Source organism: Strongylocentrotus purpuratus, unplaced genomic scaffold (genome assembly GCF_000002235.5).
Source record: "Strongylocentrotus purpuratus isolate Spur 01 unplaced genomic scaffold, Spur_5.0 spur5_scaffold_4, whole genome shotgun sequence".
Lineage (NCBI taxonomy): Eukaryota > Metazoa > Echinodermata > Echinoidea > Camarodonta > Strongylocentrotidae > Strongylocentrotus > Strongylocentrotus purpuratus.
The window spans coordinates 11,314,181-11,332,440 of NW_022145610.1; the positions used below are offsets into that span (position 1 = coordinate 11,314,181).

The 18,260-nt window shown below is 36.9% G+C and overlaps 1 protein-coding gene across 1 annotated transcript; it reads left to right on the forward strand.

Moving 5' to 3' along the window:
- The first annotated feature begins 7,425 nt into the window (after positions 1–7,425).
- On the forward strand, positions 7,426–12,666 carry LOC115929356. Its single transcript, XM_030998201.1, has 3 exons — positions 7,426–7,622; positions 11,501–11,660; positions 12,370–12,666. The coding sequence occupies exons 1-3, from the start codon at positions 7,473–7,475 to the stop codon at positions 12,426–12,428; spliced, it is 369 nt and encodes a 122-aa protein (XP_030854061.1). The 5' UTR covers positions 7,426–7,472; the 3' UTR covers positions 12,429–12,666.
- The last annotated feature ends 5,594 nt before the right edge of the window (positions 12,667–18,260 follow it).

The following is an 18,260-nucleotide window of genomic DNA, read 5'->3' on the forward strand; positions in this document are numbered from 1 at the left end:
CGACATTTTCACCCTTTCTTTTTAAAATCACAAAATCGATGTGAATATGTTAGCAAATGTTTTGAGACTCAAATAACAGTGCATAAGGGCTTCTAAACTTCAACTGAACTTAAATGTTATTATCCAATAATAAACACATAACAACATTTTAAAACAATTATCATAAAAGGATAAAAGGAACCAGAGAAAAGCATGAATAAAAATCGAGCCTGGTACCTTCGAATATATGAAAAACATTGCTTGGGTACACATGATAAACAAACAAATTTGAAATATAACACGTAGAAAAGCTAATTAGAAACAAAAGTGTAATACAAATGGATGAAAAGTCAAATATCAAATACCTATTGTTTATTACATTATACTCATTCCAAGCGGACATTCACAGAAAATCACAAAGATGTCAAATAATTTGTAACTAAAAACTGGTAAGTTAACAGATGGCCATATTACAAGTTTTAGGTCAACTATATCGGGTGATTGATAAAAATACAAATAAAACCACCTCCATAGAATCTGGGATATACGATAGATTCGCCAGAAAAAATAACGATGTTTTAATATAATGCACCAATACTGCCCAAGCAAACGACATCCCATAAAGAATGAACATAATTTCAATGCTATTATTTCTCAAATTATAATGAGTTTAGTGTATATAAATGTGAAGGCATCCACACCATTCAAAAGGGAATGTGAAACCTATTCTGATAACCAAAATCTTTTGTTGTAAAAAAAAAAAAAAAAAAAAAAAAACCAGGATATGGGTTAATCAACAATCAAGAAACTAGACTTTCAAATTGAAAAAACCCCGATAGCATAGCCGGCATTTGTTCCCTCTTGAAACGCTGAACATACCGCCGTGTTTGCAGCTAAAAATACAATGGCGTCTTACTTTGTTTACAAGCAACAGATTCCTTTATTTTGTTATCGCTGCATTTATTATCAAAATAATACCATGTGCGGGGTTTATAATGAGGCAATAGATTAAAAATTTAGCCTAACGGAAGTAAAGTAAGATAAAGAACTGAAGAAAATGACAAAACAGGCACTGAAAATGTGTGAGATGTCATGGCCTCATGGGACATCGTCTGCTCGTTCAAATCATGTCCAACCTGTGATGTCACACATCTCAGCAGCGTTCGGTGAGCTCTTCAGGTGCTATGCCGGGGTTGTATTTAAGCGTTTTGTAATGGATAATAATCATTACTTCGAATGTTTCCATGCATTGAATTTTGATAACCTTTTCAATCAAAGTTTCACCTTTGCAATAATTAAGTTAGTTTTTAAAATCCATAAATATCTACATTAAAAGTTGCTCTATAGGGGATTTTGACCTACATTAAGTGTGCTTCATCCCGAACTTATCAGAATATGATTTTAACAATCATTTTTAAAATGGCAGTTGCTCCAGTCATGCGTAAAATCAAAGTTATTAATAAGGTATCATTAAACAGGATATTAGTTATTCTTTGAAATTAAATATATGTTTAGGTCACACAGCTTACTAAGTCTTATATGGGAATCTACCAAAGTTGCTTATAATTTTTGATACGCACTGTATATGTGGAGTTAATGAGAGGCTTAATGGAGTTGGTCCTAAGCTGGATGGAGTTGGAAGTAGGGTGGATGCATTGGGTAATTAGTGAGAGGCTGGATGGAGTCGATAGCTTAAATGAGAAAGATTGTATCTGATTGATTTTCTTCTTCTAAATGAGTTTGATATCATATACATCAATATAATCATATTTTAAAGTCATTCATAGTTCCGTAAAATCTTTTGGTAATAGGCTGGTGCAATGCTGGAGCGGAAATACAGAATGATAGTTCTACGAAATGGCGAATATACAGTGCGTCCCAGAAAAAACGAAACCGAGAATTACCGATGTTTTATCATAACTTAACCACAATTATAAATGATAAATGACACATATATATCATATAATGCATATTTTACGCATGAGTAATTAAAATGAATTTGAAGAGAGGAAACCAAAAAGTCATTTGGCGGACGGTATCTAGAAAGTTGAGTTTCTGCCCTTTCATATGACACCTCAATCAGGAAAAATGAGCAAGGAATGACAAAGTTCTGTTTGTGTAAAGTAGTGCTTGCATTTCAATAATGTTACTGGCTGCTGCCGTAGCAACAAACAGAGTTGACAAAAGACTTAACTCCGTTTCGTTGACAATCAGCAGTAGACCAAAGACTTCATGCATGGCTGATTGTCAACAAAACGGGGTTAAGTCTGTTTTAGAAACTGTCCGCCAAATGACTTTTTGGTTTCCTCTCTTCAATTTGATTTTAATCACTCATGCGTGAAATATGATGAGTTGCATCAAATGAAATAAGAGGATCTAATCTTTCCAAATATGTGTCATTTATTAATTATAAATGAGACTCAGTTATGATAAAACACCGATAATTCTTGGTTTCGTTTTTTCTGGGACACACTGTATAATTACGAAAATTATGAGTAAATACACATATGCTACATAATTATAACTCCCACGATCCATTCCATTGCATGCAGCGCAAGTTGAGCGATGCTGATGACGTTCATTACGTCATATAATAGATCATGTTTATTCATGACCGCCCGGCCGCGATTTTTTTTTCCCCAAACAGGTTTACCTATGAGCGTAAAATCCTGCCTCCTGATTGGTTCAGAGGTATACGCATCATGAATATTCATGAGCTGAGCTCACAGAACTATGGCTGAGCTGCAAATGCCTAGTATATGTATTACGCATGCGCGTGGACTTCAGTTTCACTAGCCATTTTGGGTGTACAAAATGTATGTGAGCTGTTGTGCGAGGGGATTTTTATTGGGGGAAGGGGGGGTGTCTGTGTGTTTGTGAATATTTCTGGTTGTTTTGGTGCATGTTTGGTTTGTATAGTTTTTCCACATCTATTTTTTACACTGCGGATTTTTTGACAAAGAGTTCACTTATAGTACACACACAAATATTCCAATTTCACACATAGGCTATACATACAAACACTCTCTTTCTCTCTGTCTCTCTGTCCAGTGGAGTGGTGGATCCAGGGGGCACAGGGGGCACATGCCCCCCCCCCCCCCTGTCAAAAAACTATGTTAAAATCAGCCCTAAATTCGCCCAAAATATACTGAAAAACAGGGACGTGCCCCCCCCCCCCGGCCCAAAAAAATGTATTGAAAATGTTATTTAAACAAATATTATAAAAAAATAAAGAAAATATGCCAATGGCTGATCTAAAAAGGTGACCTTACCCCCCCCCCCCCCCCCCCCCCCCCAACGGAGCAAAATGTCAAATTTAAAAATTTCGTGACCAAAAAGTTTCCTCTTTGCAATAATTTGAGCTTTCAACAATAAATACAATCAGCAGGTTCCTATTTTCATGAATTTAAGCTTTAAAACATCCCAATTTTAATTAAAACCTGAACTCTCACTGTTTATTCTCAGATTCAGACGCCGCCATAATTGCTCATGTAAAAGTTACATCTTTGAACCAATCACTGCGCATGCATGCAGTGTACATACGTAAGTACACAATTAGCTAGCATATAGCTGCATGCTATGAGCAGCTTCGACTTGTGTCACGCGCATGCGTAATACTACTAGTAACTTTGCAGCTCAATCATGAATATTCATGATGCGTATACCTCTGAACCAATCAGGAGGAAGGATTTTACGCTCATAGGTGAACCTGTTTGGGAAGAAAAAAAATCGCCGCCCGGCCTGCCCCTGGCATCTTCATACGCTACTATTGGAAAGCCATAAAACCACCAGTATCCTCATCTTGGAGTCAAAGCTGTTGATACGGGCAAACCAGAACGTCATAACTGAGCAGCACACAGGGTGGCCGTTTGCAAGACTCTTTACAAATACAGTAGACGATTGGTGAGTTACGTTTTGTGGACGCAGTGATGCCAATTCATTTTCAACAACTGTTCTAAAGTGTTCGATCACGATGGTTAGCGCGGAGTCAATAATTTAATGACCCTTTAATTTTGCATACGTTCAAGAATATTTACCTCAATACGTACGTGACCCCTTTTTAATTTCACAAGTACAAAATGGGAACTATATAAATTATAGGTCTAACCCTATTTTTGCTTATTGAGTACACATTCAAAAAGAGTGCCATGTTTTATTTGCAACATACACACAAAACAAAACAACAAGATACATACCCATTCACATGTCGATCTGCGAAGTTTGCGAACATCGATACTGAGAATATGAAGCTTTTCCTCAAATTAATTGATCTTTACAAAGAAATACCCGTTTTCAAATTCGTGAACATTGAGCGCATTGAATAACATTTTATTAGATTTTGTGATTTTTAGATCTAAGAAGCACTTAATTTTCAACCGGGGTGCCGGTTGAATTTGAGAATTTGAGTAACACTTTAAAAAAATCATTTTTTGGGAATAACGTCGATTATGTGAAAACCAATTTATTAAAAACCGTTAGAGTATGTTATTTCATGAGGAAATAGCATTTTGAAGGTGATAGAGTGTCTTTGTTCGTCGCTCGCTTCACTGCTCACAACTTTTAAAAACAGGATGATTTCTGGCAGCGTAGTGCCTGAATACCTTCATCGTTGAGCAATGAAGTGCCCATTAAATAGACTTTTATTTAATAGAGAGTTGCCTGAATATATATTACATCCTTTATATCAAATTACATTTTGACCACGCTCGTTTGTTTCACTCGCTTGCAACATTTAGAAAGATGATAATTATTCTAACCAATGAGAAGCCCGAATCTCTTCATGTTCGTGCATCGAATTGACCGCATCAAATGATTTTGGCATTCATGTTTTCTGCAGCGAGATGCTCGCACTCTTAATTCTATATTTTATCACGTGTGTTAATCATAAGGTACATTTGTTATCATAATTTTTTGCTCGCTTGCTCCGGTCGCTCGCAAAATTTAGAAGATAAAAATTGCCAAAGTGTAGATGGTACTTGACGCGTGTTAGAGGGATCCTAACTGAATCTTCTGTAAAGTATTTAGGAATGGGATGACGATAAACTGTTTCATTTCTTTGAAAGAAGTGTCATGCGGATTATTTAAAAAAAAGGTTGAAAAACGCTGCTTTAGCCTGTATTTACATGTAGGCTTTTTAGTGTTTGCACACCGCCCTAAAAATTATATTTATTTTACGCGTAACTTATAATAATCATGCGTACGCATATAGTCAGTGTGAAATGTAACCACCGGAGGCGGTGTTACACAGAAAAATCCCTTAAAAAATCCCTTGAAAAATCCTTTCAAGGGAGAATTTTCTTGCTTCGTTAGTGGATTTTTAATGAGATAATTTATGACAGACAGCAATTAAGAGGATAACTAAAATCCGGATAACTAAAATCCGGATTTTTGGCCTCTGCGTGACACCGCCTCGGGAGTGGCAATTTCTTGCATACAAATATTACAAAAAAGCAGGGACGGATTAGCTTTTTGCCAAGGGGGGGGGGGTTGACCCAATGACGATGCAGAGCATCGTCTACGAGCCGCAAAGCTGCGATCCGATTTTTGTTGCTATTTTGAACGCCCGTAAGTGATGTTTTCTTGGCATGTACTAACATGCGGAGCATCGTCCACCTTATTTGCTTAAAAAATAAGAATTTGATCAATTTCCACCCTTAGCACGTTTGTTTAGTTAGTTGCTTTATCTACTTAAATTGTTTGGTTTTTTTTCTCGAAAATCTTTGCCGTCGTGTTTGAGAAGATTTTTCAATATTTGTTTTCTTCACACAGAATCGTTAATCATGTTGGCAGTTTGTCTCCTCACTTTCATCGCAATGTCGATTACCGCAGTCCCCGCCACGACCCCGACCCCGACCCCTACCCCACAGCCTCATAGTGTAATTCAACAATGTGAAAGTGAGTATTTCAATAGATATATTAATTTATTTGTATATGTGTATTTGTGAATTTAGTAGACTATGTATGCAAGTATTTATTTATCTATTCATTTATTTATCTAGTTGCGCATTTATTTATTTATTTATCCATGTTTGTTTTGATTTTGTTTTCATCTATTAACATATCTATCAATTTATTTAATAATCTATCTGCAGGCTTAGAGTGCCCCACCACTACTATATTAGAAGAATTTGGTTCAAATATGTGGAAGAGACGGTTAGAACCAACTGTATGGGCGTATAAGGTCGCTCCAACCTGCAACCAATCTGCAGCAACAGGTTTAGTCTTCAGTTACCTCCAATCCTACTTTGTGGGTAAGCTTTGAGAATCAGACTTTTGTACATTTTGTTATAATTCCGAAGAAAGCATAGAACACTTATTTTGAGATTGCCAAATTTATAAGAAGGTTTATCCAAAATTTGATTTTAGATGATAAAATTACTTTAAATAAGGTCAGCTTTTTTTTTGGATTTTATGGAAGTGAATGAATTCGATCTAATTTGATTATCTTATACGCCAAATACTACACGCTTTCCATCAAACGTAAATTTAGCTTATCGTTGATCAATTATTTCAAAGCCATTTTAAGATATTATCGTTCATTACGATATTAAACCTATGTTAAAAACAATAAGTTTAAACGGGTATTTGATAATAATTGGAAACATTGGTTAGCTGCTGTAAAACAAAAACAAACAAAAATTAAGTTTATGTGCACTAGCTTAATGCATTCTACTCCTAAAAAAGACGTACCCCAATCGGATTTAACAAGTAATTAATAATCATAACTAGGCAATAAATTGATAAAATCAAAATTATCTTCTACATAATTTTTTGATCATTATGTCTTGATGAATTTCATCTATTCGAATTATACATGGGAAAAACCTTTTCGGTTTTTTTTTTAGTCTCGTTTGATTTCCTACGTCTAGCTTTTCTTTACGTTAGCTTTGGAAGAATATTGCCATAATTTATGTATTCGTATATTTTGTGTACAATGTGCCTCTTATTGTTAAGAATAATTGTAAGCATTATCCAAAATAGAAAATAGCAATCCAGTCGCCTATTTCTATTTTAATATAAAAGCCATTTTATAGAGAAAGTTAGAGAAAAGAGATGGAAGGGAGGAGGGGGCGGGGAGGGGGGACATGCCGTTGGAAGAAAATGGAATGAGGACTTTACAGATATCTTTCTATGCCTACTAATTTCATCTTTTTTGAATAAAACAAACAAGAAAAATGACTCCCCGTCCTCTTTTAAAATATTAGCATCATTTTAAATCAGTCATTTGACATGGGAGAAAAGTGAAGATAGCAGATGAGATTTTAAACTTCCGCTTCCTAAAATGAAACGGCAAGTTACATTCTTTTTTGGCAATGTTATATTCCGTTTCTTTTTTTAATCTTGATGAATTGTTTCAAGCCAATGTAGGAGGGATGTATACTTTGGCACTTGTAAACATAAATATTGTATTAGGCCTGCTTCGTCTTATTCTATCAACATTTCTTTCATGTCGAATTGTTTTGCTAGCCAACGGGATTGATGAGACGAAACCAATGATTTTGAAAGTCTCGGAAAACATACCCGTGTCATCTAATTCCTCGTGTTCCGACCAATCAGGATCTTACCCTTGCTGTGACCAAAGCTACGAACTGCTCTTCTTCATCCCTGTAGCTTCGCAAGCAACCCCCCCAACCCCATCACAGGTACAAAACTTAAAGCCCAGGTAGTGTATCCCCTTTTCAGCCAACATCAAATTATGTAGAACTTTGCAGGAATTATGAATATAATATACATAATTATACGTATATTCTATCTGTAATATTTAAACGTTAGCAGTGTCCTAGTATTCAAGGAAACATGCAAGTAAACCCGTTTACTTTCTAGACTTCACTGTCAGACACTAGTTGGGGTGACTGACTGACTGACTTCTTTTTTCTTTGGTAATAACATACAGTAGCCTACATGAGCATTTGTCTACATCCATTACCCACTTCTTGTAATAGCCAAAGTTAAACTGACTGAATCTTTGCGCAGCACAAAACGTACGACCATTGGGTACAAGGGTTTGAAAATCAGACCATTTAATTAAACGAGCGCGCTCGCTAAATTCGATTCAACAGACATTTTCAAGTCCTTTTGTTTTAAGGGAAGTTGTAAATTAGTTTTATCTTTCAAATGCCGTTGGAATTTCTGGCGATGCTCAGTGGCTGCCGGGCTCACGATCAATTGGGCAAAAAGAATTTCCGTTTCGGTTTAATAAAATTTGGAGTGGACTATTAGGCTATTATTATTATTATTATTTAATTTGTTTGGCCTGCAATTGGGACATAGTACCATATAGTAGTTAATAGACATGTGCATGTATTGCTTCATAATTCGCTGACACCAGATTTCGTTGGGCTTAAACATCTTAAACAGACAGTGAACCCGTTGTCCCGCCAGAAAATACTTCAGCTTGCCAATCCATATCTCGATGATGAGGGAAGCTTTATTTTTATGAGAATTCCTTATGGCGGTAGGTTCAGGGCACAGTGCAGACCCCGTTGCATAAAACTTACCACTGATGGAACTTTGCCATCAATAGCAAATAAAATAGTAACAGGGCTCAACAGCCAATCAAAATCAAGGTTCCCATGGTAATTACCATTGCGGGCACAGTTACCATCAATGGTAAGTTTTGTGCAACGGGGCCTGCACTGAAAATGTCCGGGGAAATAGCCGAGAAAATAGAAAAGAAATAAGCAATGAAATTCTCCTGCTCAAGAGCAGGTGAAATTCTTGTGTGACTCTGATGAAACTGTATATGAATGGGTTTGGGAGAAAAACTGCTGGGGAATTGATCAAAGGTGCAGCGCTGAATAGCCACAACCCCCGCGCTCGAGATCGGCAAAACTGTTGCTTCCTCCTGCGTAATTTGGCCTCATGCTGAGTATGAAGCCAAATTACGGATTTGCAGCCAGACAAATTGCTTTTTTTTGTAATGCTTGTTATGTCCGTAATAAAGGAAATAGAAGCAACCGCCGTAGATCCATGATTGTATTCCACCAGTGCGATATGATCTAGCGCTTGTAAAATTAATTGATGACCATTTCGCTGACTTCAATCGAGCTGCATTGAGCTATAGTGCTAGCTAGTTGGGCTGCCGACTAAATCCAAAATCAAAGCGCGCCCAGCTAGCAATCGACTGCGCAATAATTATTCACTTCCGGCGGCCGAGGCTCGCCCAAGCATGGACCTACGCGAGTGAATTTCTCCGGCAGTATGAAAAGCATACACGGCCTAACTTTGTGTTCATAAGACAAATTCTATCGGTGTTTTTTTTTTTTTTTTTTTTTTTTATAGAGTCACTATGAAGAGGGTCCTTTTATTGGGTAAACATCGTGATGGTGAAAAATTCCCCATGAGACCCCACTCCTATAGGCCCGAATTCACAAAGGAGGTTTGTCGACAAACCGAGGTTTATGTACGTCATATGACGCGTTTTGACGCGTTTTTTACAAACCTGGTTTGTAAAAACGGGTTGAAACGCGTCATATGACGCAATGGCAATTGGTCTTAATTAATTCATCGATTGTAGGTGGGTAAGACTTTGCGGCTTTTATAGCAAAGATTACCTTCTTTCTTAAGTGACGCCAAAGGACTTGGTTATGTACATGCCAAGCTTGTTGTCTTTGTACAATCAGAGATTTAACATTACTCTTTGGGTTATTATTAACCACCCCCTGTAAATGGAAGCAATTGAAAACGAAAGTTACTGGAACCAGTAAATTTTTATATGAATTAATGAATTAATGAAAATATTATTGATATCAATTTAACAATTTTGATATAAGAAAAAAAAGAGATACATAAAGATAGTATTGAACTAATAACATGTTGTGTGCACATACCTAAATTAATAACTACTTCAATTCTATTTACACATATGAGTAAAGGCATTGTTAATTTAAGAAAGTGCTAGACTTGCTGCCTTTGTCCTCAAATAAAGACTAAATTTATATAGTATTTTATATGTATGTGTAGGCTTTCCCACCAGCGCACTTTTACGAGTATTATTGCGAAACTGGCCAGGCTAGCGTGTAAAAAAAGATTGCGCCGGCCGCCGAGGGGTCATGGCAGGACGTGCTAGTTCCCGACAGCATATAAAGCAGCCAGGCCTCGAATATTAAAGCAGTCGATATGTCTTTTATATGTCGAATTGAAACAAAAATCTATCACAAATTCTTACCTTATCCATTTATTGAGTAGAGATTGGTTAAAACATCACTGAAAATCTGAGACACTGTGTGTAATCTTTGCTTAAGAAATGACTGAAAATTTCAATCATTGGGAATCGCAGACAAAAAGCACTTGCACAAGGAACATTTTAACACGTAAACCAATGGGTATCGCAGCAAAATTTTGCTATTTTAATGGTAACCGGAGTTTTGAGGGATCTCACTCTTGGACTAAACCGGTATTGACATTTTTTTTTCTTTACGGGAATGGCTAAAATCACGTCTCCAATTCCGACCAATCAGACGGCTTGATTTCTTAAGTGAGGTATATAAAGTTGTATAGCTGTAATTAATATGGCACGTTCCGCCTGCCATACCTGCCTGGTCCACTATAGTTGCTGGCATCCTTACTTTCTAATCAAGCTTTTCTTTACATCGGCAGTTTTGAGGATCTAAAGGGCCTATCTCACTGAGCAGCGAATGCTTGCGAACGTTGCGAATTTGGATTCGCCAACTTTTCTGACGAATGTTGGCGAAAATCAGCGACATTAAGTGACGTTTAGCGACAATTAGCAACATTTGAGCGAATGTCTCCGAAAGTGTTTGCGAAAGGCAGTTGGCGACTATTAGCGACTGTAAACAAATGTTAGCGACAACTTTTGCGAAGATTAGCAACTATTTGCCAATCCTTTGCCACTATTTATGAACGTTTCAGACCTTTTGCTAACTACTGGTACTCAATGGGTCGATTTTATAAAGGAACCATATGGTAACGTGGTCGCTAGCTTTGGCGAAACACAGAGAACTGACGAAAACAAAGAGCAAAAACGTTTAACAACCGTTTGCAAAGGCTTACGACTGTTTTGCAAACGCCTGCAACTGTTTGCGGAAAAATAAATTCGTAAAGAAATTTTGAACATGTTCAAAATTTCTTTGCGACAAGAAAAACTGTTTACAACAAAAAAAACTGTTTGCGATCTTTCTTGCAACCTTTTACAACATTTTACAAACTCTGGCGAAACCCCAAATTCGCTACGTTTGCAAGCATTCGCCGCTCAGTGAGATAGGCCCTTAAGGACTCGTTATTCCTTCTTTCTCATTATCATCTTGTTGAAAGGCAGTGACGGCCCAAATGTTACTTAAATAATCTTGAATAAGACCGAACCAATTGAGGGTACGTTGTAACCCCCCCCCCCCTACCCTCCCAAAAAAAAAGCTACAACTTCTGTTTGAAAACATGATAATCAACGGGAAATGTTTCAAATCTATTAATCTCTTTGAAAGATTGAAGTACAAAGTGACTTGATCTTAAGTCATTTTGTTCAGTAGAATTAATCGATATTGTGGATTTCATTTTTTTAAAGGACTCTGGGGTGACGATACTGCACTTGGCAGATTCTCTGGAGTTCTACGGCATCACCTATGTTGGCGAGAATCACAATGCGGTGGAGCAATACGAACAGCTTCGTGGATACCTCAACGCGCAGGGCAAGACATACTTTGAAGACTGGTACTTTATTGCAGGTGAGTAATTATGTAGTACATGTGGAAATCATCCACTTAAGAAAACTTTCCCGATAACCATCCTCTCAGGACAACATACAACAATACTATTATTATTCTCTTTATTGTTTATTATTGGTGATGATGACGACGATGATAAAGATGATTACTATTATTTATTTTAGTATTAGTAGTATTTATTATTATTATTATTGTTATTGTTGTTGTTATTATTATAATTATTATTATTACTGTCATTATTATAATAATTATTGTTATTATTATTATTATTATTATTATTATTATTGTCATCATCATCATCATCATCATCATCACATCATTGAGGTGTCGTGGTATAGTGGTTCATTCACTCAATTTATATCCAAGGTTTGAGGGTTCAAATCTCAGCGTGCCGACACTAACGTCCTTTGGCCAGACACTAATTCACATTTGGTTCTCTCCACCTCGGTGTGAATGTGTACCTAGCAATAACAGGTCCCTCGGAGAGGACCTAAAGCCTTCGGTCCCCTGCTTGCTTCCTTCAAACATACACATGACTTTTTAGCAGTCCGGTAAAACAAACAAACAAGCAAACAACATTAACGAATTGCAGGGCCATCAGGATGAACAAGCGTGTGAAGCTGATGAGACTACCTATACCCTTAGTTAAGAAAAATAAAACGTACAAGAAATTTGATGTACTTATTTATTTATTGTATTTTTCTTACAGCTTATGACAAACCAACGGACCCTCAGCCTCATCGGAATGAAATCATGGTTCTTATCTAGAAACCCAGAAGGAATTATAATAATGAAGGCACCGATAACCCGAACGACAGCCCAAGAAAACCAATGAGATCGCAGTGGGCGTGGTGGTCGTCAAAGACCACACCGATCTCATTCCGTTTTGAGCTGGTCGACAAACGACTCCGACCAAGATTTTAATGATTTTATGTCATTTCATTTCATTTCTTTCGTCACATATGATAAGATTTGCTGAAGAATACAAAATAAGAACAACTGGATGGGAAGCACTCGTTTTTTTTTTTCACATTTCCAAGGTGTATAATCATAGTAGTTTGCTATCTTAATTTATTATGAGATAAAATACAGTGCTTTGCTTTTTAAGTAGTTTTGAAATACATCATAATTATTATAATAATAAAAAAAAATAATAATAATACAGAGTATTTGTACTGCGCCAACTCCACATGAATAATGTGTTCGAGGCGCATGGAGAAGAAAACCATTTCCAAGGCATTTAATCATAAAGCAGTTTGCTATCTTAATTTATTATGATATAAAATAAAGTGCTTTGCTTTTTAACTAGTTTTGAAAAAAAATCATATTATTAAGCGTATCAGACATCTGAGCAAGGCAATTTTCAAGTTTTCAATGATAAGCCAACAAAACTACGGGCGAAAGAAATATTATTGAATAATAATACACAGCTAACCAATGAACAAATATTTTTGCCCGATCAGAAAAGTCAACGCAAAATGCTTGTTAAACTAGCGGGCAATTGTAGATCCAACATCCAGGTATTTCTAACTTTCATTGCGCATATATTAACTGCTTAATTCAGGGCAATACGGCTTCTCATATCCATACAGTTGTATATCACGCACCCTCACCTTCGGTTCTGGCGAATATGTCGTATTGCCCTGAAGGCAGTCAATATTGTTTAATTATTATCCCAGTAATGTGACGTATCATAATCAGCATGATCAGGGAACCATATTTTCCGGCATTGTCCATTTCAGCCGTTTCATGGTGTCCCATTACCATATACATGTAGTTTTGTTATACCCTGTAAATATATTCTTTTCAGAAATGGTAACAAATTCATTCATTCGTTCGTTTTTCCGAAAGTTAAATTTTCCAAATGCTCATGATAATCCGTAGGTTCATCATCATAATTATGGTTATTCCTAAACCCAAATTTCCCACACCAGGGGGTCATAATTCCGAAAAAATGAAATAGGGTTTCATACATTTTGTTGCGTTATTCCGAAGTTTCGTTTATTCCAAAAGTGAAATAGGGTTCATTATTCCGAATGTCTATACTTTCAAAAATGATAATATAAGTACTGTATATCTGTTTGAGATTAAGTGTTTACGTGTAATATATAAACATGACGTAATCGTAATGTCGTTCTCTTTGATATAGTTTTTTTCGGATTGGTATTGGAATTTGTTTGGGCCTATTGATTAATAAATACTTCTACCCGCAAATTTCTCTGCATTCAATTTCTTTACACCTCTCTGCGAAAATCACAGGTTTTTATATTGGAGATAATGATGTAGATTATGATAATGATGATGATGGTGATGATGATGATGATGTTGATATGATAATGATGATGATGATGATGTTGATGATGAAAACGATAATATTATATTAATATCAATATTACGATATATTATTGTGACGATGGTGATGATGATGAAAATAAGGAGGCGGGGGAAGGGTAGGACATAGGCGCCGGAAGTGGGGTGGCGGGGGGCACTTGCCCCCGCCTCTCCACCCCACACCCCGAACCAAAACAGTGGGGTTGGGGGGTAAGAAAAGCAGTAAAGGAGTAAAGATGGTTAGTATTTTTAAACCCAAAGAACATAACAATAATAAAAAAAAACCTGAATTAAATCACATATAAAATTCCATTCAAAGAAAAGTTAACAGGAATTAATTTTCCTAAACATTCCGCATGCCACCCATATCAATGGAGGTTTTCATATTAGCGATACGCGCATATCGTGGAAAAATTGTAAAAGCGTATGTGTTTTTTGTTATAGGGGTGAGAAGACATGAGCCCCTGAACGCTGGCGTACTGATGGGGGGGGGGGGTACACACTACAAAATAATGGTACAAATTTGCACCCTATAGGGTGCAGACCGCTGCTACAATAGCAGCCACCTATAGGGTGCAATTTTACACCCCCAATTTGGGTGCAAAATTGCACCGCTATTTGGGGTGCAGATCTGCACCCTATAGGTGGCTGCTATCGTAGCAGCGGTCTGCACCCCTACGGGTGCTCGTTTGCACCCCAATCTGTGGTGCAGACTTGTCCCATATAGGGTGCAGGGGTTTGGGGTCCACAATTGTTCCCTGAAGGGTGCATACATACACCCCTTGGGATGGAAGCAAGCACCTTTAGGGGTGCAGATTTGCAACCTGTATATGGTGTAGAATTGCACATTGCAGGGTGCACATGCACTCTTTACATCATATTTTAATTAATAAAATCATAAGATTAAACAATTTGTTTTCATATCAAAATCACATTTTATTGACAACATGAATGACCGGTTTCAGTTTCCACTATGCATAGTTGGTAAGAGAAAATAACCACATATGACACTGTAGCACAATTACTGCATTCCTGCATAGCCTATATTTGCTTCTATTAATTAATATAGACATAGGGCTCCTTGGCTCCAATCAAATAGTTCAACAAATCACCAGAAACATTATGTCCCTTTGATCAGACGAATAAAAGGAAAGGACATATTACTCGTGACTTTTTGGATTCAAATCCATTGTACAATCTGACAGTTTTATCCGTTCTCGTGACAACAGTAGTCATATCAAAATCACCTTTCTTACCATGCTGTTTCTTTGTAGCTTTCAGCTTTGCCTGTAAATGACTATTCCTCTGTTGTAGATCTTCAATTTGTTTTTGCTTTGCAACACAGCCAAGGCAGGTACATAATCTTTTATCACAATGTAGCCCATAATTGTGATCAGTGAGATGTGCAGCAACAATATGATCAGATCTTTTCTCCTTATTACTTGAAGCTGTCTCATCAATTTCTTGGTGCTCATCAAGAGTAGAGGATCCATGAAAGTCAGGATCTCCTGTCAAGTCGACATCCTTTCTCTAATCCGTTTACATGTTGATTTCCTCTTTTATTTACTTGAAGCTGTCTCACTGACTTCTAGGTGCTCCTCAGCCGTAGAGGTTTCATATGAGTCAGGATCTCCTGTCAAGTCGACTTTCTTTCTCTTCCGTTTACTTGTTGATTTCTTCTTTTCTGGGCACTGAGGTCTTTCACTTGGAGGCAGACGAGGAGATTTATGTGAAGACTGGTGTGCTGAGCTGTATCCCAGATTCATTGTTGGGTCTGGCCACGCTGCACTAGGTTGTCCATCTCGAAAGTGATATGAGCAAACCCTATCTCCATACGTTGGTTCCCAGTTTTTGCCATTTGGACGTTTTCGATTTATCGCCTTTATCCATCGTCGACGGCCGTCTGAATCTTTATTTTGCAAAGGAAAAGGGAATGGTACAAAAGGTGGTGTGCATACGCAGGCCCCATATTTCAGGCCATGTCTGTCACACAATTGTGAATACCATTTATCAAGCTTTAATGTACTGTTCGAGCACCCAATAACAGCACAGATTCTCCCCATGATGATAGTCTGATTGTAAAAAAGAGAGAAAAAAAAATTTTTTAAATAAAGAGTTTACGTGTTGTTACGAATAGTTACAAGTAAGTTACGAGTATTTACGAGTCCTTACGATTTTTAGCCAAAAAATAACAACTGAAAATGAAGTGTTCGAATTTGCAGCTTTTCTACCTTTCCCCAAATCGTAAAAAGTTTGTAAGCATACGTAAAGTATGCGTATCTATTCGTAAAGTACTCGTAATAACATCTAAAATTCTCGTAATATCCCGTTTCAATCCGTAATGCCATCGTAAAATGACCCGAATAAAATCGTAAAACAACACGTAATCACACGTAACCATCTGTAAACTGCTCGCAATAATCCGTAAATAATCCGTAAACAAATTGTAAACTAACCGCAATGAATCGTTATAAAAATCTGTTACGAGTCATTTACGGATTCTTGCGAGCAGTTAACGGATGGTCACGTGTTGTTGCGAGCGGTTTACGGATGTTTACGGATTGTTACGAGCTATTTACGAGCTATTTACGTACAAATCAATCCGTGGACAATCGTAAGAAGATTTTTGACATGTCAAAAAATGTGCCTCTCCTTTCACGGATCCTTAAGAGTGTCTACGATTTGTTGCGAGTTGTGACGAGTTTTTTACGGATACCAGCAAGTTATTTACGGATACTTGCGATTGACTATACGAGTTGGCGATCCGTAAGGACTCGTAAGCAAAATCCGTGTATGTGAAGGGGGTATAACACATGCTAGCTGTAATGGAATAAACATCCCATTGGCAATGCCAAGAGAACATCAGCACTGCTTATGATGTCTTTGGGCAAGCAGGACAGTGAAGGTGAATTTACAGCTGGCACAGTGGCAGCATTCATTGTCATTGATTGAAAGAATTTTAACAGGAAGAGAAGTGAAACTACTTATTTTAGTCAATGGATAGGCATAACTAGAAGTCCAGTCCTTGTTATACGGTTTTTATACATTTCTTAAATTCAAATCGGTCTCAGTGTCTTTTGTTTCGATTACATAGACTAGAGATCTAGCTTTAGTCTGAATTTAGTCACTCTTTTTCTTCACTTCAGTTCAATCAACATGATCAGGCAAAATAACAAAAAAAATATGCGTAATCAGGTAAGTTTAGATCATGTAGGCCATAATTATTTTAAGTGATATACAGGCTGAACTAGCATGGAAGAGCCTTTATATGAGTTATTATTAACACCGGTTATCAAATTTTAAGGTCAGAATCACGACCTTTTATAACGATTGCCATGCGAAGCAGACGGCTTACACAAAATATACTATATGGGGCAACAGTCAGGACACGGCATACTTTCGCCTCTGTGGAGGCAACTGCCGATTGCAAAGAAGAAAATTACTTAATCATTTGCTGATCACGTACAAAACAAAAGGAAAAGAAGGAAAATATATCCAGTTACCAGCTCAAGATGATTTTTAGAAAAGGAATGATGTCATGATGTAAAAAAAAATCGTATCTAGTACGTGATAAATGCTAACATTCCCCGTTCACTGTTGTGTGTAAGCACAGCACCGACCAATATTTATCCCAATTGATCCAGCGAAAAGGTCACGGAGGATTTTTCGCGCATGCGCAGAATCTAACTCGCTTATTAAACTCGGCAGTTGAACGAAATTAAAAGTCTCTGCAAAAGATCGACTGACTTAAACTTGTTTCATAAAACTTATAGTCCATGATTTTTCATGGAATAATAATAACGATGCATAAAAAAGGGTATAATTGTTTATTGTTGTGTTATGTTGTTCTTGAAATATATACACAGTAAGTATTAAGTAATCTTCTTTTGTGTATCGAAAGACCGAGGTTTCACGGGTTTATTTAGGAAAATGGAAATTTAATACTGTTAAGATGCTCGATAACATCACTAAGTCTGATTTGATTCGATATATATCTCATTAATGAAACCTTCTAAATGCTTTATAGTCTCAAACAAACCAACACCATTAAACCGAGTGCCAACATCATTAAACCATGCGTCAAATTCAGTAATATTCTTGTGTGTATCGAAAGACCGAGGTTTCACGGGTTTATTTAGGAAAATGGAAATTTAATACTAGTAAAATGCTCGATAACATCGGTCAGTAAAGATTTGATTCGATATATATCTCATTAAAGAAACCTTCTAAAGGCTTTATAGTCTCAAACAAACCAACACCATTAAACCG